Consider the following 21,679-nt stretch of genomic DNA (forward strand, 5'->3'; position numbering starts at 1 on the left):
CAGCCCTTTCTGTGATTAGAAATATTCCCAAAATCCACCCTGAGCCTCCCCTGGCCCAGCCTGAGGCCGTTCCCTCTCCTCCTGTCCCTGTTCCCTGGAGCACAGCCCGACCCTCCCGGCTGTCCCCTCCTGTCAGGAGTTGTGCAGAGCCACAAGGTCCCCCCTGAGCCTCCTTTTCTCCAGGCTGAGCCCCTTTCCAGCTGCCTCAGCCTCTCCTGGGGCTGCAGCCCCTTCCCAGCTCCGTTCCCTGCCCTGGACACGCTCCAGCCCCTCCAGGTCTCTCCTGCACTGAGGGACACAGGGACAATGCTCTCCCCTCTCAGGGCTCTGTGTCACAGCTGCCCCTCCACAGCTGCTCTTGAGTTGTTCCTTGTGGATTGTCAAAATGTCTCCAGTTGAGTTCTCCCACTTCTGCCCAACCTTGTCCTTCCAGTCACTGTCCCTTTGGGATGTGTTTCCCAGCCCCAGTGCCATCAGGGTGTCCTTTCCTGGGACACTCTGGGAGTGCAGGATCTCAGACTGGCCATGGGCTGGTGAGAACTTATCAGAAATTACCTCCTGTCTCAAATTTGCCATCTCTGTTTCTATAACCCTGGATTCATCTGCTCTTTTAGCTTACTTTTCCAAGTTCCATTGGAATTTGTATGGTTTTAGGAGTAGCCATGACCAGTGGCTCCAGGGCTGCCTGTTGGGGTGGGTCTCTCCACTGAGGCCATGTGGAGTCTTGGATTGATCACATCCTGCATTTCACCTCCATTTCTTCAGTGTGTCCATCCTATCTGTAGTTCAAACCCTGCCCTTTGCTGTGTTTTAAACTCAATTTGTGTGACTCTGTAGCCTGAATTTCAACTTTTTGGGGTTGTTTGGGTGTTTGGGTGTTGGGAAAACGCTGGATGTGCCAGGAAGTGCAGGACTGCAGTCCAGACAAAGTGCAGCCTGTGCTGCTCAGGATTATTGACCAGGAACATGATCATTTTGTAATTGCACCAATAAAATGTTCAATAGCCAGGCTGGGAATGCTGCAGTGATGGGAAGGGAGGTGCTTTATGCTTTCCCACTGCCCATTTTTGTATCCTGCTTATTTTCATAGAATTCTGGGAATGCTGCTGTGATGAGAAGGGAGGTTTGTGCTTTCCCACTGCCCATTTTTGTATCCTGCTTATTTTCATAGAATCATGGAATGGTTTGGGCTGGATGGGCTTAAAGCCCATCTCCTTCCACCCCTGCCATGGGCAGGGACACCTTCCACTAGCCCAGATTGCTCCAAGCCCTGTCCAGCCTGGCCTTGGACACTTCGAGCACCCCTAGGAGCAGTGGCCTTTGATCTCTGGGTTTGCTCTGTGGGTCTTCCCCCCCTGCTCCCACTGAATGTGACTTCAGGATGTGTCCCAGCTTGTCACCAGCAGCCAGTTTTCCCTATTTTTAGGCTCCCATTTGCCTGCTCCCGTTTCCCTTTGCATTAGTGGGGAGAAGCCACAGCCATGCCAGGTTGGTGGTAATTGCTGAGTGATCACCCGGATTTGGAATGATTTATGAATGATTATTTTCCCTACTATTTTGATGATTAATTCTCAGTGTAATTCTTCCCAACCACCAAAATTCTGCCTGTTCCTGCATCTGCAGCTGCTATAAACCTCATCCATCTCCCTGGCAGCCGGGCCAGGCTATTAAATATAGATCCCTGCTCCATTTAATATTCATAGCGATTAAAAGTGATGAAAGCAGCTGTGTCTGCCAGAGCCAGGCTGGAAATTGCTCTGCCTCAGGAATGACGGGTGAGCAGCGGATCCCAGAGATCTGGATAATTCCACACAGGAAGGGCTGGTGATTCTGAATCATACCTTTGCTTGGGGTTGGGATAAATGGGGGATCTGGAAAGGAGGTGGGATTGATTTCTGTGGGTTTACTGTGAGGAGAAAGAGCTTGGAGTTTTGGCTGGGATGGCTGCAGGATTTGCTGCTGGCTGATCCTCATGGACATCTTCCTCTCTGTCTGTGGGAGGAGAAAAGGCTTTTTCCAGTCAGTGGGGTACTTTTCATACTTTCAAATCCAAAACTTCCAGACAAGTGTGGGAAAAGGCAGGAGAAGGTGCTCAAGAGGGAGAACTGGGAATGGAGGCATAATCCATGCTGTGTGGTGGTGGGACCATCCAGGCCTGAAGGCAGCTTGTTCCAGGATTGGGAGCAGCCAGGGTTGGGACTCCGAGGCTTCCAAGCTCAGCTCCCCTGGCAGATGTGATGTGCAGGTCCTGCTGTCCATAGGGAAATCAGCTGCTGAGATGCCCCAGTGTCACTGCTGTGGTCTCTGGTGGCGTTGGGGCAACCCAGGAATGCTGTTTGCATCAAAATAATCAGCGTTCCTTCTATCCCATCAGAGCTTTCCCTGTGGACAGCACTCAGGGATCTCTGCTCTGGGACCCTTGACTTCACTCCTGCAGTATTGATCCTGTGCTTCCAACCCCCCCCCATCAGCTCATTCCAGCTGCCTCCAGGAGAAAGCTGGGTTTAATTTCCAGCACAGGGCCAGTCCTGCCTTGGGAGGCTGCAGAGGCTCTGACAGTGGTAGGAAAGCAGCTCAGGCTTGCAGGAGGACTGGGGAGAGATTCACAGTGATGTAGGGAGGACAAGGATTATTGCTGAAAATGAGGACACTTGGGAAGGGACAGTTTTCCACTCGGAGAAGGAAGGTGAGGGATGGAGGAAGGTGAGGGATGTAGGGTGAGGAGAGCTGTGCTGGACTTGGAGAGGAAGATAAGCAGGGATGAGCTGCCTGCCCCAGGCATGGTGTGGGGCTGAGGAGCTATGGTGTTTTGGGCTGGAGACATCACAGCCAGAGTCTGGATGCAGTTTGGGAATTTTGGAATAAAAGGTCCAATGCTGAACCTTTCAATCCCCTCTCCTCCTGCTGGTTTACCCCTGAAAAGGCTCTTCCCAGCTCTGCTCATCCACAGGCACCACTGGAGCAGCCCAGCTGTGAGCAGCAGCCCCTGGGATTGCTCCCTGAAGGTTTTGGGAGCTGTGTGTGACAGTGCCTCCCGTGGGATCCCTGTCTCTGGGATCCCCATGGACTGCACTGCAGAGTCCCAGTGTGTCCCCAGAGCATGGGGACATGCTGGTGTTGTGCCTCCAGCCAGCAGCTTTCCCACCAGCTTTGCAAATGGCAAACCAGCATGTTTGCCATTTGCAGGCAATGGCAAACATTTATCTGAGGGAAGATTTCAGGATGGAAAAAGGGGTGGAAAGGGAGCTCTCCTTGGTGGCTCTGCTGGGATTCTGCTCCAGGCACTGAGGTTTGTGTTCTCTGGGTTGAGAAACAAGCCCAAGGAGGCTTATGGCCGATGGCTGCCGATCCATTTTCCATAGATTAAATTGCATCACAGCTCCAAAAATAATCTCCCCAGCTTACGGTGAGGCTGCCTGTTCCTATAGCAACACTGCGTGCCGTGCCCTAAAAACCAAACCCTGCCCCAGCCGCTCCTGAGTCCAAACAGAGCATCAGGGGCTCAGCCTGGGGCTGGATTTGGGGCTGGAGGTGTAGAATACCAGCCTGGAATGCTCCTGGAGAGGGGATTTGTGAGAAGCTGCTGTGCTTTGTGTCTCTGGGATTTGAGCCCGGGTTTGCAGATGTTCCCCGAACGCATGGTGAGGAGAGTGGGAAGCAGCAGCTGCATTTGTGGAGTCTTCCTGGAGCGAGGGGGGAAGGAGGAGGAAAAGGAGGAGGAGGAGGGTGTTATGTGGGTTACTGCAGTGCCTGGGGCCAGCCCTGCTGTGCCACACTTGTGTCGTGGCACGGGGAGAGGGTTGGGTCGGAGCTGGGTGGCAATGGCTGCTCACTCTGCTCAGCCCAAATCCACTGCTCTGGCCCAGGGTCCTGGAGGTGTTGGCAACAGGCCCTGCACAAGGCCAGGGCAAAGCTTGGCTGCAGGATGGAGAGGGGGATGAATTCAAACCATGAATAGCCTCTCTGTGACACTGGCCAGCACAGGGAAATCTCCAGAGCACACTGGAAATGCAGGAATACTTAGGAGGATGCCGTGGAGGCTGGGCTGTCTCATCCACAGCACAGGAGCCAGAGGAACCTGGCAATTTGTTGTCAAATTTTTCCTGCCAGCCTTTCATGTTTGTTTTCTTGAGGAGCTTTTGTTCCCTGGGGAAGAGCGACAGGAATTCCTGCTGAATGTCTGCCTTTCATGCCGAGCGAGCGTGAGGAGGAGCAGGGTGAGCCGGGGTGAAGCTCCTGAGCTGGGGATGTGCTGCTTCCCGAGAGGATCCAGGGCCACCTGCATCCCAGCATGGGACTGGCAGCCCCCTGCCACCCCCGGGGGGTTTGCTGCTCTAGGGAGGATCTTTGTTCCATGGAGAGCAGATGGCAGAGCTTGAGCACCAGGAGGAGTGAGGGTCGGGTGGGAGCACCGCTGTCATCCTGCATGGAAGGAGGGGATCCATCACTGAGCCCTTCCCTGTGCAGGGACAGGGTGTGCTGGGGGCTGGAAACCAGGGATTGAAGCACTCTGGGTGTCCTTGGAGGAGCTCCCTGTGGGGAGGAGCAGGAGCCCTCCTGGCTCCTGCAGGGCCTCCAGGACTTTTGCTGCCCCTGGACACGGTCCCTGATCCACTTTGGCCCTGCCCAGCTGAGGGATGTTGGTCTGAGGTTTAATGGGATTTAGGAGCTGCTGGGAGCTGAGGATCCAAAAGGACCAAACTGGGGAAAGGAGTGAGGGCAGCATCCAGAGACAAGGAGCACAGACCACTGGAGCAGAACCCCAGAATCATTAAGGTTGGAAAAGTTATCTGAGATCATCGAGTCAAATCATTCCCCAGCACTGCCAAGGCCACCACTGCCCCATGTCCCCAAGTGCCACATCCACATGGCTGTTAAATCCCTCCAGGAATGGGGACTCCACCACTGCCCTGGGCAGCTATGCCAGGGCTGGACAATAATTAGAAATATTCCCAATATCCACCCTGCCCCTCCCCTGGCCCAGCCTGAGGCCGTTCCCTCTCCTCCTGTCCGTGTTCCCTGGAGAACAGCCCTACCCCCCTGGCTGTCCCCTCCTGTCAGGAGCTGTGCAGAGCCACAAGGTCCCCCCTGAGGCTCCTTTTCTCCAGGCTGAGCCCCTTTCCAGCTCCCTCAGCCTCTCCACACCCTTCCCAGCTCCATTCCCTTCCCTGGACACTCTGGGGATGGATGCTCCAGCCCCTGAGCATCCTCCACGTCAGCCAGTCCTCACTTCCCCTATTTTGGTTCCTGCTCATTCCCTGCATGTTTGGAATCCCTTTCAAAGCCATCACTAAAACTCCTGGGCTGTGCTGGAAAATGTTTCAGTTGGATTCTGCTGGGTGTCCCTCACCATCACCCTGTGGAAGTCATGTTTCCCCTCTCCCACTCTTCCATCTCCTAAATCCTCCCAAGTATTGAGGAATCTGTGCTTTTGCAGCTTCCAGAAGGTTCTGTGACCCTCAGTAGGTGCTGTTAGGATCCCCCCATGTGGGTTGAAGTCCCAGTGCTGTGATCTTGCTGGGCCTATTGCACTTTGGCTTCTGCAAATCCCCTGTGGTCTGTCCTCGAGTGAGGAGTCATGGATTGACTCTCTCTGTGGGTATTTCCTGACCTTCAGGGTGTTTTCCCAGCCTTAGCAAAGCCAAATCATTTTTTTCCCTGTCTGAACTGATACAAAAGCTGGAATAAGGGCAGGATCCCCAAAGCTGTGGTGTTTGGCTGGGTTCCAAGCAGAGACCTCCAGGCACAGGCTCGCTGCTCTTCCACCTTTCTGGCTGAGTGAATCCTTCATCGTCAGCAAGAGGGTAAATATTGCTGCAGCTCTCTCCTCCAGCCCTTCGTGATAGTCTCCACTGTAACTCCAGGAGTTGGTGTGTCATGTGCAAAGGCTGGTCAGAGGTTGGGCATGCTGGTCTTGGAGGTCTTTTCCAGCTTAAATGATCCTGTGATTCAAAGCAGCTTTGCTGAGAATAGCCCTGATGGGGGAACGAGGTGTCACAGCATTCCTGTGGCAGTTTGTCCTGCTGGTACAGCTGGGGGATGCTGGAGAGCTGCTGGGGAGGCTGGGGAGCTGCTGGGGAGGCTGGAGAGCTGCTGGGGATGCTGGAGAGCTGCTGGGGAGGCTGGGGAGCTGCTGGGGATGCTGGAGAGCTGCTGGGGATGCTGGAGAGCTGCTGGGGATGGCCTGGTGGGAGCAGGGCTCCTCCACTGGGATCTGGGGCTGCTGCTCCAAAGCTGGTGCAGGTCTGAGTGGCTGCTGCTTGCTGCAGGAAACAGAAGGATTCATGTTTCTGTGGATTTGGGATTTGGTCAGCTGTCCTGGGAGCTCCCAGGAGAAAGATGGAAGCACCTTCAGAGCCAGTGTCAGGGCTCCACCTTGGGAATGGCAGTGAGGAGGTTTGGGTGCTCTGTGTGATCATTCCTGCTTTCAGCTACTCTGATTTATTTGACTGTAGCTGTGACATTGGATTTCCTTCTTCCCATGCTTTGATTTGAGATAATTGCAACAAATTATGTCGCTTGAGATATATATATATATATATATAAAATCATATAATTAATTATATATATTATTAATTGGTTCCTGCTCTAGTGGAAGGTGTCCCTGCCCATGTGAAGAAGATGGAAGGAGGTGACCTTCAAGGTCCCAACCCAAACCATTCCATGATTCTATGATTGCAGTTGCCTAGGCAGGAGGAGGAAGGTGGTATCCTGCTGCCCACCCTGCCAGCATTCCAGCATCCCACAGCAGCAGTTTTGGGATAGCAGGAGCTTGTGAGGGATGTTCAGCTCAGCCAGTTCAGCTGGAATGAGCAGCATCACTGGGCTGAGCCAGGTTCCTTCCCTCTTTTCTTGGGCTTTGAGGCATTTATATAATTCTGCACAGTGATGAAAAATTGGGCCACGCTGTGCTCCTGCCTCAAGCTGAGCACTCGGGCAGGGACTGTTCCCACAGCCTTGGTCAATGGGCAGGAAATAATGTCCTGGCAAATGCAGAGCCCGTCCCTCTCCCTGCTCTGCCATCCCTGTGCTGGCACTGCCCAGGCTCCCCAGGGAATGGGCACGGCCCCGAGGCTGCCAGAGCTCCAGGAGCCTTTGGACAGCACTGCCAGGGATGGACAGGGTGGGGTTGTTGGGGGTCCTTCCCAACTCAGGGCATTCTGTGATTCTGTGAAAAATCCCCAGGCTGTGATCTGGGATTGCACCTGAGCAAGGTGATCCAGGCTTTGCTCTGGAAATCCCAGAGCACTGACAGCCCACGGGGCCAGGGCTTTGGGGCAGCATTTTGTGTAAGGCAGGATGAGGGGAAAATTAAAGGGAGGGATTTGGGGCTTAAATGCTGTCTGGAGATAGGCAGAGAGGTGCTTTCTCTTGTTTGCACAATTTTTGCAGCACTTGTAAGCAGATAAAATTGTCTTTGTGAATTACTTTTGATATTTTTTCTAAAAAGAAAATTGGGAATTTTTTATTGTCCCCTGGAGTCCTTCAGAGGTGGGTTTTGCCATGTTCAGCCTTCTGTTGGCAGTGACAGCTGAGCCAGTGGTGTTGGCTTCTGCTCTTGGGAGCTTTGTAAAACATGGGACTTTATTATAAATTGGCTATTAAAACCCAGCCTCGTTAGTGATCAGATCTCAGAGGTGTGGAGAAGAGGTTCTGCCTTCTGGAGTGCAGGCACAGCCTGCACAGGCTGCTGGGACGCTGTGGGAAGAGCACAGTTTCTCACCTGGAGAGAGAGGAGGCCAGAGAGTGCCCTGGAGAGCCCCAGGGACACAGCTCAGAGCAGCAGGAGCAGCCTGGTGTCCCTCTCCCAGTGAGTGTCCAGGGTTTGGAATGCTCTGTCCTTGGAAGCACCAGCTCAGGACAGGTGCAGTGACAATGTCCAAGCCCGGGGAATGTGCCCACCCTGCTGGAGACCCTTTGTGTGCCCCAGCGTGGAAGGCATCTTGGGAATACTTGAAACTTTTGTATCAGCAAATGGACTTTGAGGAGGTTTTCGTTATTTTCTCTACTGGTAGAAAAGTGGCTTCGGTTTTCTTGCCAGATCTGTTGGAGTTGGCCTGTGGTGGAGCCTGTGCCATCGCTGTGGTGCCTCTGTGCACCCTCCGGGCATGGAGTCCTTGGAATCCTGCCTGTTCCTGTTCCCCTTCCCCTTGTTCTGGAGACTTCCCTGGTTCTGGGTGTGTTTTTGAACCTCTAGTCCTGTCCCCTGTCCAGCCTGTCTGTGGGAGCTGCCCAGCTCCCACCCCTCAGCTGGCAGCTCACCTTCCTTGGGAAGCTCTCAGCTGCTTTCCCCTGGGTGTCTGATTGTCCTTTATGGCCTTTTCCTCTCCTGGCTCCAGCAGCTGCTGTCCTGTTTGTCAGCTGGGTTGCAGAGGGACCAGCTGGTGACACTGGGAGATACTGTCCTGGTGCTTCGTGGAGCCACCTGGGGTTTGCTCCGTGCCCTGTTTCCCTTGGATTTTCTCCCATTGTCCTTGGGCAGTGAGGTTGGTTCTGCTGTGGAGGATCAGCACTGTGCCTAAGCTGTGCCTCCTGTCCCATCACATCCACTCCAGGGAGGTTCACCATGAGCCCTGGTGTGACCCTGTGCTGTGCTCTGCTCCTGCTGCCACTCCGAGCTGATGTTCCTGTCACATTTATCCAGATCCTTGCCTTCGGATCACAGTCATCAAAGGGTGCTCATCCTCTGCTTTCCTTACTGTGGATTCAGTCTGAGCAGTGCCTGAGCACCTCTCCCAGTCCCCACAGCATTTGCAGAGCTCCTATCAATGAGCCAGGAATAGCAGCCAAACACCCACCTGCCAGGGAATCACGGGTTTCCTTCTTTCCTCACAGCACTGAGAGGGAATTGCTGCTCCCTTGCTACACCAGAGCCCTCCCTGAGCTCCTTGCCTGGATTGTTTGGAGAATGTTCTCACTCCTCAAATCCCCTGGATTGTTTGGAGAATGTTCTCACTCCCCCAATTCCCCCAGACCTGGCAGAGCAGCTGCAGCCAGGTTTTGCTGGTGCCCATCTCTCTGAAATCCAGAAATAGAAGACTGAGAGAGGGGAGATACAGGAGCAGCTCCCTGCTCTGCTGGCCTCACTGGATTTTGGGAGAACCTGGGAAACCCTTGGCTAAACTTTGGGGCATAAGGATGGGGCACAGCCCCTGCCCAGGACCTGCTTCTCTCTCTTTGTGTTTGCTTTGGGTGCTGCTGCCTCTTGGGGCTGATCACCTCCTTCCTGAGGGAACAGTGAGGTGATCAGAAATGCTCTGTTACCCTTACTGAGTGGATTTGGGTTAGTTTCCTGCTTTTAAGTATTCTGGGGTTGGAGGAGTTTTTGCTGAAGCTGAGGTGCTGATCGTGGAGTTTTCTGCCCTCTGAAGATATGGTGGTAGTTTTGGGTGAGGTGTCACTTTCCTTGGTGTCTCTGTGACCTTTCCCTCAGGTGACACAGTTCACCCTGCCCCGAGCAGGGCTGACAGAGCCCCCAGTGCAGGGTGGATTGGCCCCGGTGAGCCTGGGAAGGGCAGGTTTGGTGTGTGGCACCCCATGTGCCCCCCCACCACCCAGCCCTGAACCAGATCTCGGTTCCTGTGGCTGCTCAGGGCTCTGGGTGCTACTCCCACCACGCTGTGCTACGGGGGGGCCGTGCTGGCCACGACCCCCAGCCCGGTGCTGGCAGGAGGTGGGAGGTCCCTGGTCCCTTGTCCCTGGTCCCTTGTCCCTGGTCCCTGGTCCCTTGTCCCTGGTCCCTGGTCCCTGGTCCCTTGTCCCTGGTCCCTGCCCGCGGCACTGCCGGGCTCAGCGGCCGGGGGTAACCATGGAAACGCTGTTCTCTCCATCCCTCCCTGTGCAGATGACTCGGGTGACGAGGAGCCCGCCTCGCAGTCAGACAAGAGCGAGCTGCACGGCCCCCTGAAGACCCTGTCGAGTAAGCTGGAGGACCTGAGCACCTGCAACGAGCTGATCGCCAAGCACGGCGCGGCCCTGCAGCGCTCGCTCAGCGAGCTGGAGAACCTGCGCCTGCCGGCCGACAGCGGCGAGAAGATCAAGGCGGTGAACGAGCGTGCCACGCTCTTCCGCATTGTCCCTTGTCTCTGGTCCCTTGTCCCTGGTCCTGGTCCGTGGTCCCTGGTCCCTTGTCCCTTGTCCCTGGTCCCTTGTCCCTGGTCCCTGCCCGCGGCACTGCCGGGCTCAGCGGCCGGGGGTAACCATGGAAACGCTGTTCTCTCCATCCCTCCCTGTGCAGATGACTCGGGTGACGAGGAGCCCGCCTCGCAGTCAGACAAGAGCGAGCTGCACGGCCCCCTGAAGACCCTGTCGAGTAAGCTGGAGGACCTGAGCACCTGCAACGAGCTGATCGCCAAGCACGGCGCGGCCCTGCAGCGCTCGCTCAGCGAGCTGGAGAACCTGCGCCTGCCGGCCGACAGCGGCGAGAAGATCAAGGCGGTGAACGAGCGTGCCACGCTCTTCCGCATCACCTCCAATGCTATGATCAACGTGAGTGCTGCTTCTCTGCCCCTCCTCCTCCTCCTCCTCCTCCTCCTCCTCCTCTTCCTCCTCCATCCTCCTGCCCTCCTTGGCTCGTGTTACCGCGGGGCTCAGCACGGCCGGAGCTCGGTGCCGTGCTGAGGGCATGGGAAGTTGGGAAGATGATGCAGCTGGGAAGAGGGCATGGATATGGACCCCACTGAGACACAGGTACGCCACATCCTTACAGCCTGCTCCATGTAATCGGTCATTTCTGTAAAGCTGGGAGGTGTGGATGTTGGCAATGCTGAGGGGCTTTCTCCTGCTCCGTGGGTGCAATCCTGCCTGGCACAGCACTTAGAGCCCGCTGCCCGCTGCAGCTTGAGACCCACGTCCCACATCCCTCACATCCTCATTGCTTCCATGAGGCTGCTGGAGTTCCACACGGCTGTGGGATTTAGCCCCCTCGGGGTCTCTGTGGGATTTAGCCCCCTCGGGGTCTCTGTGGGATTTAACCCCCTCGGGGTCTCTGTGGGATTTAGCCCCCTCGGGCTCTCTGTGGGATTTAACCCCCTCGGGGTCTCTGTGGGATTTAACCCCCTCGGGGTCTCGTGCTGGCTCTGCTCTCCCGGCCGGGTTGTCGGAGGTCAGGAAGCAGTGCCGGCACCACCCCCGCTCCTGCCTTGTGCAGCCTCACGGTGCTTTCAGTGGTTTTTGGAGACAGGTCATGTTTGGAGTGTGGCTCTGCCTCCATGGCAGTGAGACAGCCCTTCCTGGGGAGCCTGGTTTTCCCCGGGGAGCTGTGAGAGAGAGCAAAACTGAATAAAATATTTAAATAAAATTAAAAAAACCCAATCCCAAGGCTTCATCAGGCTGGAATAATGTATGAAGGCAGAGCTCAGGGAATTGTGAATGGAGCAGTGCTGTCGCTGTGCTGTCCCAGCCCTGAGCAGAAAGAGGTTGGGTGGTGTTTGATGTGGGCTTTAAAAATAACAATAATTCCCAGCAGGAGCTGGAGGGTACTCAGAGCCCCATGGTCTCAGCATCCTCCCCGTTCCCACTCCTAGGATTCTGTAGCCATGGGGGAAAGGGCTTCTTGAGTCTCTCTTTTGTGTTTCACAGCAGTTTGGGGATGCTTGTGCAGCACTTTCCCCATGGAGAGTTTGTCCAAGTTTTGGGAATGGGGTTGGCAGCGTGGTGGGAGGTGCCAGCAGACTCTTGGTACTGCCCAGGTTTGCTGTCAGGAGGCAGAACAGCAATGGGGTGTGGGCAGGAAATTGTCAGAGAGAGGATTCTCCAGCAGCCTTTGGGAAGGGATGAGCAGAGCTGTATTTGCTGTGTCCAGCCCAGAGAGGAGGAGGAGGAAGAGGAGGAGGAGGTTGTGGTGTTTGCAGCGTGATAAAAGCTTGAGCAAGGCTGTCTGGAGTGTGGGAAATTCCACAAAAACCACTGTGCTGGGATAAACAGCAGGAACGTGGCTTGTCCAAAATCCCAAGCAGGTAAGAGGGGCTTGGGGGGTGGCAGGGCACATTCTCACAGCATCCCTTGGTACTTCAGCTTTGGATGGGCATCCTGAGGAGATGCCTGAGGGACAGGCTGTGCCCTGGAAGGGGCAGGGCTGGAAGGAGCAGGGTGGGAGCAGCGGGGCAGCTCCGGGAGGAGGTTGTGGCTCTCCCAGAGCCCTGCTGAGCCGGTTGTTTTGGGAGGAGGTGACGGAGCTGTGGGCAGGGGGACACTTTGAGGGGCTGGCTTGGAAAGGCAGAAGAGGGACAAGCAATGAAGGGGGGATCAGCAGGGAGGGGACCAGCCTGAGCCCCGTCACAGGGACTGGTGGCTCCCAGCCACAGTGTCACCTTTCCCAGCATGGATCCTTTTCTGTGCCTTGATTTTTCCTTTTAGATGGGCTGATGCCTTCTGGAGCTGCCAGGAGCCTCTTGTGGGGGGATGGGGGGAGCTCTGTGCAGTGTGAAGGTCCCAAAATCTTCTGTATAGGACATGAAACATCGCTCCGGGGAAGCACGGGGAGCTTCCTGGTAAAAATACACCGTGCTCATCCCACCTCCATCCCCGAGCACATATCCCAAGGCAGCACAGGGTGCTTTTGCCAGGCCAGGAGCTCCCTGCAGGAGAAGTTGAAGTGCCCTTGCCTGCCAGGCTTTTCCTGGAGAGATCCTAGCCAGCGTCACTGGGCTAGGGCTGGCATGTGGATGCTCTGTGTCCAGAGCAGCAATACCAAACCTCATGGATCTGCTCTGTGGAAGTGGATGTGGATTTGTGAGGTTTGGTGCTGTGGCTGTGGGCAGAAAGGGTGGGTGGTCCTGGGGAGAAGGGATGGGTGCTCTGGGGAGGGGTGGATGCTCCAGGGAGAGAGGGATGAATGCTTCAGGGAAGGGAGGAGTGCTAGGGGAAGAAAGGATGGGTGCTCCTCGGAAGAAATAGGTTCTCCTGGGAAGAAGGGATGGGTGCTCTGGGGAAGGGATGGATCCTTCAGGGAAGGAATGGGTGCCCCAGTGAAGGAACGTGTGCTCCAGGGAAGGGAAAGGTGCTCCTGGGAAGAAGGGCTGGCAGCTCTGTTCCTGTGCAGCTGCCTCTGATCCGATTATGTAAATGGCCCCGGAGCCGCGGGGAGTGCAGCAAGCACAGGAAACAAATAAATAGAGATGGAAATGCAAGAGCTTTGCTGGGAAGGTGACCTTCCCTCTGTGCTGTGGGTGCTGCCACAGCCAGCACCGGGTGCTCCTCTCTGGAGGCTGGGAGCATCACCTGGGCAGGTGGTGTTGGCAGTGATGGGGAAAGGTTTGGGCAGAGGCAGAGTGGGATGTGCTGGGCTGTTGTGTTACAGGTGAGGATTTCAGACGTGCTGGATTTCAGACTGGCTGTTGCAGGGCTTAAACTGAAGCCCAGAGCTCTGTGAGCCTCCTGTTGGCTCTGCTCCCTGTTGGAATCTCACCAGGCAGAGTCCAGGCTCACCAGGATGCAGGAACCCAGTGTCAGCAGGGCTGGGCAGGAGACACAGAGAGCCAAGGCACAATCTGCCACGGGGGAGGAGTGGGAGGTGTGTGAAAATAAGAAGCAACAAATTACCGGGATGAGAGGCCCAAAAGATCCGGAGCAGTGCGCTGAGTTGTGTGGACTCATCCAAGAGTGGGGAAAGCTCCATCTCATCGTTCAGCAGAGACAGCAGGCAGGAGGGATGTGTGGATGTGCTGAGGAAGCCAGTTGGGGCGTCAGGAAGAGCTCCCTGGGCTGTGGGTGGTGATGGAAATAGGTTTTTAATGGGAATGGGGATGCTACGGCGGAGCTTTGTGCTTCCTCAAGGAACGGGAGTGCGGGGAGCAGCAGGGCTTGGGCTTGCCTGTGTTATTTGTGGTTAGTTTGTGTTTTCCCTTGAGGTTTTGGAGGAGCAGGGGTGCAGGAAGGCTCTGCTAGGCCAGTGCAGCTCAGACAAAGAAGGGTGAGAGGAGCAGGGGTGTGGTGCTGGGTGGGAGATGCTGCTCCGTCAGGATTTGGTGAGAATGGACTGCCTGGAGCAGGCAGTCCCAGGAGCAAAGGACTCACCTGCCCTTGAGAGTCACTGCTGGCCACCCCAGCCTGTCCTGCAGGGATGCCAGCACCTTTGAGGCAGACTCATTTCCCACCCAACTTTTCCTTTCCCATGGGAATGAACCTGCCAGGAGCAGCAGCACCTGAGACATCAGCACAGAGCACCCTCCATCCTTCAGGCCTGCCAGGAGGGCTTCCAAGAGTGTGAAACATGGAGCTGGAGCCAGAGTAAGGTGGACAACAGCCTGTGCTGCTTCTCCTCCAGGAAAGGGCCCCCAGGCTGTCAGTTTAAGTCCCTCCAGGACACCCAGCAGCATCCCAGAGGCTGCATCCTCCAGTCCCAGCAGGATTTCTCCCTGTGGATCCCTTCAGGGCTGTGCTTTGGCTCAGCAGCACTTTTGGGGTGGCCCTGTGTTGTGTGCCAGTTGCTTAAGTAACCTCTTGCCTCTCCTTGCGGCCACACTGGGCTCGTGGAGACTCTGAGTGGCATCTGCCTGGTGGAGTTGGTTTATCTGGAGCCCTTTGGGTGCCTGTGCTGGAATGAGCTGCCTGGACACAAGATGTGCTTCCCCAGAGTTGCTCCTCTGCCTCCAGCTTCCCTGTGGAGTACTGAGACCCCTCTGCTCCATGGGAATGCTGCTGTGATTGATCCACACTCCCCACACTGTTTCCATGTTAACTCAGAGGATGCTGAGCACTTGCTCTGAGCAGCCTCAGGTTGCCCAGCACAGCCTCCAGCCCAGTGTGTGACTTCTGGCTTTATCCAGTGGTAGATGATGGATACACCCTGTAAGTGTGTCTGTGTCTGCTTGGAAAACTGCTCAAAGCTGGGAGGCTGAGAGTCCATGGGATCACCTCCTTGGAGTGACCGTGGGGCCGGGTGATGCTGTTGGTCCATACCTTGGGCATCTCCCTGTGCTGAACTGCTCCCTGGTGTGGATGGACATATGGTCTGTCCCTTGGGGTCCCCAAGCCCATCATGGCACAGGCAGGATGATGGACCTGACATCCTCCGTCTGGGCAGCAGGGAGGGACCAGCAGCCTGCTGGGCTGCTCCCAGTTCACCCCAGTGCAGCCAGTGGGCTGGAGGAGCTCTCCCTGTGCATTCAGGGTTAATTCCAGCACTGCAGTCAGAAAATTCCATCTTTAACCCCTGGATTTGCTTCTTCAGGGCAGGGATTCCCTCTGTGACCCCAGGCAGCTGCTCTGCTGCCCAAAACCCCCGCCAGACCCCACAGGGGTCCCCGTGTCCATGGCAGGAGTGATGGCGCAGGAGCTCTCGCTGGCATGTGGCACCGGCTGTGTTAATTATCCGTGCTGCGCTAACGACGCGCACTAATCAGCGCCTCGCAAACCATGTCACCGACCCAGAAAAGCCCCAGCAGTGGGATTAAATCCCTAACCCAGCCCTAATCCCCCACGGATGAGAGGGCTGCAGCGGGGGCTCCGGGTGCCCTGCATGTTCCTGCTGTGGAGGCGCGGCGCTGACCAGGAAATGACTGGTGGGTGCTTTGCTCTTACAGGGGGGAGGGTGACAGTGGCAACCTGGGGTCTGTCCCTGCCTCAGTGGGGCTGGGGGAGTGGAAACAGGGAGATGGGGAGATGTGGAGATGTGGAAATGGGGAGCCTGGCCCCTGCTCTTGGAGCTGCTCTGCCTTTCCTGGAGCATCCCGTGATGCTTTTAAATGTAGAGGTGCAAGGGTATCTCCGATCAGATCTGTTCAGACAGGCAGCCTTCCTCCCACTCCCTCCTCATCATCATTCCCTGGGTGCTTCCAGCTGGATTTTATCAGGCATGTGGGTACTCAGCCCTTGTGCGTGGCCGTGGGGCCTCCCTGCTGCTCGGGGCTTTCAGTGGGTGCTCCTGCTCACCCTGCTGTGGGGATTTGCACCTTTCTTCCCCCTCTTCTCTCTCTTCCTCCTTCTGTTCATCTCACCCCCAGGAGGTTTCAGTCTGTCCTGGGGCTTCCCTCAGAACCTTGTGCAAGAAGAGGGAGGATGAATCTTTCCCCAGCACCTGAGGGTGCCTCTTGCAGCTCTTCCCTCCTGGATGTTTTTGGCTGAGAGGGATGACTTTTCCACTGAGGAGGGCTGGGAGCATTTGTGCCGTGCTGCTGGGTCAGCAGGGCTGTGTTGGTGGGCCCAGCATGGCCCTGCACCATCAGCAGTGCCTGGGCTTGAGCAGCAGCTCTGCTGGGCTGGGAGCCAGCCCCGCCAGGCATCACCTCTGCCATTTACCTGTGCCCAGGGATCCTCCTGGCATCCATCCTGCCCCTGGAGGCTGGGGCAGGATGGGGCCCTGGGAAGGGCAAATGTCAAAGCATTGCTGGGTGAATCTCTTTGGGGTCACAAGGGTTGTGTTTGCCTCTTCCCTGGGCTGCTGCCCCAAGATGCTTCACTCCAGCTCCTTCCTCCAGGGTGTGTCGAAGGAAAAGGCACTGGAATGGTCTCTCTGCTCTCCTGTGGTTTTAACCAGGAAGAAGTTACAGCACTGGGAGATGAGGGGGTTGTGGGGGGCTGCTGCTGCTTCTGTAGCCCCTCTCATACCGTGGGGCGGTTTGCACGAGGCTGAATGTGAGAGACAGTCCCAGGCAGCTTCCTGCAGATCCCGGGGTCGGAGCTGCCCGTGGGCAGTGCCAGCTGCTCCTGCCGCCGAGCGCTTGGACAGATGCTCCTCCAGCCTGGGATCTGCTCCATCAGGGGATGAGGAAAGCAGCCAGCCAGAGCCTCAGGAAATCTGTCATCCTGGGAGCTGTCGGCAGGACAGAGCTCTCTGGGCACACCAGCACCGGGATCGGGGCTCCAGGGGCCTGGAAGGGGAGATTGGCTCTGCTGTGCAGCCCCTCGGAGGGTCCCTCACTGCTGGGGCAGGTGTGGGGGCTTGGGCAAGGGAAGGACAACAAGGAGTGTGCAGCAGCCACCTGGAGCCACCTCCCTGCAGGAAAAGAGCCAGTACTGGGAGCTTCCCAGGGAGGGGATTTTTGGCACAAGTGGCAGTGGAGAGGCTCCGCTGCTGTGCAGGCAGGTAAGGGCACCAGGACAAGGCTGAGGCTTTTCATGGCTGGAGGAGAGCAGGGAAGTTCTGCAGGGATACAGTTCTGGGGTGGCCACTCTGCAGCAAGAGGTCCCAGCACAGTCTCAACTCCCAGAATATATTCTGTACTGGTCCCAGCATGCCCTTGGCACCCTCTGGCATGGCCAGTGGAGGCTGCTGGGTGCTGCTCAGTGAGCTTTGGGGTGGAAGGGTCGGTACCCTGGCATATCCAGCAAATTTCTTCATTGTTTTCCCACCAGAAACCAGACTCAGATCCTTCCTGTGGCGCGGCTCCAGGCTGGCACTGCCTTGGTCTGTAACCTGCGGGCAGTGTTCCCTTTCCCAGAACCACGCTGACCACGTCCTCCTCTCCTGCCGCGTGCCGCTGATTTGGGATCGGTCCCTGATTCCTCCTCCACGGAGGCTCGTGGGGTTGGGATTAGAGCCTCTTAGCACAGCCAGCCATGGATTTGCCACTGTTTCCCCACTAATCCCCTCTTCATTGCATGGACTGGATTCCACGGCGCTGACGGTGCTGCTGCAGGCGGGGTCTGGATGCTGTGCCAGCCCCGGTGCTTCGGGATGGGCTTTGGGATGAGCTCTGGGGAACCCCTGGGCACTGGTTGGAGCTGATTGGAGCACTGGTGTGTCCATGGCCTTTAAACAGGTGGCCCAAAATAACATGGTAAGGTGGGAAAATTCCCAGATTCACAACCAGGAGAGAAGATCTGATCGCACCACAGTGTGGAGGTCTCCATCTTGGACATACCTCTCCCAAACTTCTCAGTCTTAGACTTCTCTATCTTGGACATCTGTATTATGGACATCTCTGGCTCCCAGGGGATCCATGAACCCCAGAGGGAAGCAGGCACTGCTGGGGCACGAGGTGCCACATGGAATGGGACCACTGGGGATTTTGGGAGCACCGTTCAAGCACTGGGGGTCTGGCTGAGCTGCTGACAGTGCCAGCAAGGGGTGGGCTGGAGCTTGCTCCAGTATCTTCCCACTTCCTGGGGAAGGATCTTTCCCATGTCTGTGCTTTTTTATAGCGCCTATTTCCTCTGGATGCAGAGGGATAATTTTCCATGTTGAACTCACAGGGTTTTATGCATTGTCACCTTGGTTTCTCAGGGTGTCACAGCGTGCTGAGGCTCAGCCCAGCTCTCCCCACCAGCCCTGCCCCAGGTAGGAGCAGTTCCTGGTGTTTCCACATCCAGCTTCAGCACACTGGCTGAGGGTCACTCCAAGGATTTGGGAAGATTTGCTGTTATTTAAGCAGGCTGGGTTGATGTGGTGCTGAGCAGCACCTGGCCCTGGGCCCTGGCACAGCTGTGGGGGCCATGGCTGTCGAGCAGATGACCACACTCCAGACCATGTCTCGCTGCCATCTGACTCTGTGGCATGATTGGGGATTCAGGTTGGCTCTGTACTTATATGTCCCCTTTGCATGCTGCTCAGAGTGTTTTTCTGGGGGAGGAAGGACAAATTAACCCTCTCTGTGTTAATCTGCAGTGGCAGATTGTGACTCTGTATCTCACCACTGTGAACCCAGATGGCTTCAGCCCCATCCCTAGAAATGTTCAAGGTTGGACAGGGCTTGGAGCAGCCTAGTGGGAGGTCCCCTTGCCCATGGAAGGGGTGGAAGGAGATGAGCTCCCAGGTCCCTCCCCAGGCAGCCTGTGATGCTGTGATTCTCTGGTTTGTGCTGTGCCTTGCTGTGTGCAGAGCCAAACAGTCGCCCTTCCCTCGGGGGGCTGTTGTGCAGCACGCAGCAGCCAGCTGTGTCCCAGGGTTTTGATGACTCCAGGAAGGAAGGGAGCACTTATCTGCCAGTCACTCGAATGGCAGAGCTCTGTCCCTGCTGAGTGCAGTGACAGCTTCTGCTCTGTAATTCACCCAAGAAAAAGAGATGATTGAATGCATCTGGCACTTGCCTCCTCTCCCGTCACTCCTGGGACATGAAGTGGTCCTTGTCCCATGCTTGAGGAGCAGGAGGTGTTGGTCCCACAACAGCAGGCACTTCCCTGCTGGATTTTTCCTGCCCGAAGGTTGGATTTGTGTGGCTGATGCTCTGGGATGCTGGGACAGGTGGGATTGCAGGTGGGAGCCCATTCCCTCACCATCCAGCAGCGTTGTGCTGGAGACCGGGAATGCTCAGCTGTGCTGGGGCTGCCCCAGGGGCTGTCACCCTGTGCCAGCACAGGGTGCCCAGAGCAGCTGGGGCTGCCCCTGGATCCCTGGAAGAGTCCAGGGTCGGGTTGGACACTGGGGCTTGGAGCAGCCTGGGACAGTGGAAGGTGTCCCTGCCCATGGTAGGGGGATGAGACAAAATGAGCTTTAAAGTCCCTTCCAGCCAAACCATTCCATGATTCTATGAAGTCTGGCAGGCCTTGCTGTGATCATTTACCCTTTCAAGCTAATTAACCTCGTCTCTTTGTTCCTTCCATCCGATTTTGACTGTTTGCCCCACTGAGGAAGCAGAGATCCCCGAGGGTGTGTGACACCATCACCTTGGCTGGAAGTGGGTGACCTCGGGTGATTCTTTTCCACTGCATTAATAATCCTGGGGCTGCTAATGACGTTCCCATTAGCCAGCAACAAGCTGTGAAATCGGGATATTTGCCGTGACAAATGTGTGAAAGGTGCTAAATGTGCCCTTGGCCGCGGCAGCTGTTGGGCGCAGGGAGTGACCACAGAGCTGATGGCACCAAGTGTTGCCTCCTGCTCCCCGGCAGGATCTCGATGGCACTTTGCCTCTTCCTCCAGGAATTTGCAGGAGCCTCGGTGGTATTCTTCCATTTCTTTTGGCCACCTTGGCTGTGCCTCCCTGTCTTGGCTGGGATTTACAGTTCCATCAGCCAGTGCTGGATTAGGACCTGCCACAACTTTTTCCAGACATGGAGAGGAGGAGAAACCGCCTCTGTCCCTCCTGCCACATGGTTGCAGGTAACACTGGGGGTCTCTGAGATCAGGGACTGCACATGGATGGAGCTTGCTTTTGTCTCTGGTCACTGGTGACCTGTCAGCCTGGCTGCTGCTCTCCAGCCCTGTCTGTGCTGTGGTGATGCTGAGGCAGAACAGACTTCAGAACTTTAGGATCTGATCCAGCTCTGGCTCTGGGGCAAAATCCAGGTCATGTTCTGTCACCTCCTGTACCTGCTGCCCCTCTGCGAGTGGGAGGTGGCAGTTTGGATGCTGTGAAGGATAAACCCAGTCTCCTGATGGGGTGAGAAGCATGTGGGGATGGGCACAGCAGAGATCTGTACATGGTATCACTTCTCCCCTAGTGCGGTAAGGAAAATCTCTGGGAAGGGAGGGCATTCCTACCTGGAAAAACAGCACAAGGCTCCTCAGTCTGGACTCTAAGCCTAACATCTTTATTTAGATATAATGAGAGTTAAGTTGCTTAAAAAGAGCAGTGTGGATCCTGGGAGAGCTTTGAGAAGGTTGGGGCCTCCCAAGGCTGTACCTTCATGGCCTCGACTCCTCATTCCTACATCTCACTGGGGAATCACTTTTCCTGCACTTTCATCCTTCAGCCTGGGCTCTGTGCTCTCCTTTGGGTGCCTTCCTCAAGGAGCTCTTCCTGCTGTCCTGTGTCCCTGTGCCAGCCTCGTGTGGATTTGTGGCTGAGTCTTGCTTACAGCCCCGAGCAAGTTCAGCTGGAACTAAATTTAGCCACCTCTCCATGAGAATTTTATAAGCTGGATTGCGAGGTGTTGCTCCTGCTCAGTGGCTGGGATTGTTTGTACCTTGGGAATACCAAGGCAGGGAATTAATGCTGGGAATGAGTGATGAGCTGGGATATTTGTGTCTGAGCTCCTCATCCTAGTGCCCTGCAGCCCTTGTTCTATACAGGGATGAGTTTTGGTTCAGGACTGAGCTCAGTTGACAGAGACTGTGAAAAAATATCCCCTGATCCCTGTTTGGTGCTGCTCCCACCTTCAGTGAGCATCCCTGTGGAACTTGGCACTGTCTGGGTGTAGGGGTTGTAAACCCAAATGAATCATTTTAGTTTGCTTGGCTGCTGGTGGCAGCAGTGGGAGCTGAGTTTGGTAGATCCTCTTGCAGGATATTCTCCCCTCTCCACCCCTGGCATCACTTCTCTCCCAAGGAGCAAACATGATCCTTGTTTGGGTTGATCCAGATCCTTTGATCCGGGTTTGGATCAAGCTGTTGTCTGAATTACAGAGGAAGAGGCTGCAGAGAGGGGCCCCTACAGTCTTGCAAAACCAAGGAATAATCCCTGTATGTATCCCAGCTCCTAAATCCACATGGACACCATTGTGGGATGCAGCATGGACCGTGCATTGTCCTGACCTGCTCCATGGAAGCTCCACAGCCCGTGATGGGATCTGTGGCCTCGTGAGGACCATCCTGCTCATCTTCCCAAAACCTCCTCATGCTCTGCAACACTGACAACCATTCTCCATCACTTGGATGTTTTATATGGCTGTAAATGAAGCTCAGTGGTTCAGGTTTCCCTTTGGGATACGGCATGGAGTCCTCCTTGAAGCTTTGGGATGGGAGATTCCGAGGTGTTACCTGCTGCTTTTCATTAGGATGTTGATCCCATCAGCTGCTGGAGCAAGTTCTCCTCCCAGCCCTGCCTGCCTGTGGCTCCTCCATAATTACCTCCTTTCC

At 55.8% G+C, this 21,679-nt stretch overlaps 2 protein-coding genes across 2 annotated transcripts in view; both read left to right on the forward strand.

The window, feature by feature from the left end:
• LOC121344377 (oxysterol-binding protein 1-like) overlaps positions 1–10,441 on the forward strand; it is a 65,331-nt gene extending 54,890 nt beyond the window's left edge. The window contains exons 4-6 of the mRNA XM_041420266.1: positions 9,845–10,108; positions 10,238–10,360; positions 10,419–10,441. Of these exons, the coding sequence (XP_041276200.1) occupies positions 9,845–10,108; positions 10,238–10,360; positions 10,419–10,441 (410 nt within the window). The remainder of the gene's footprint in view (positions 1–9,844; positions 10,109–10,237; positions 10,361–10,418) is intronic.
• The window catches only part of LOC121344513 (oxysterol-binding protein 2-like), a 29,553-nt gene continuing 18,085 nt past the window's right edge, over positions 10,212–21,679 (forward strand). The window contains exon 1 of the mRNA XM_041420547.1: positions 10,212–10,488. Coding sequence (XP_041276481.1) covers positions 10,480–10,488 — 9 coding nt within the window. The 5' untranslated portion in view covers positions 10,212–10,479. The remainder of the gene's footprint in view (positions 10,489–21,679) is intronic.

The sequence above is a fragment of the Onychostruthus taczanowskii genome, unplaced genomic scaffold, assembly GCF_017590055.1.
Source record: "Onychostruthus taczanowskii isolate IOZ18803 unplaced genomic scaffold, ASM1759005v1 scaffold64, whole genome shotgun sequence".
Lineage (NCBI taxonomy): Eukaryota > Metazoa > Chordata > Aves > Passeriformes > Passeridae > Onychostruthus > Onychostruthus taczanowskii.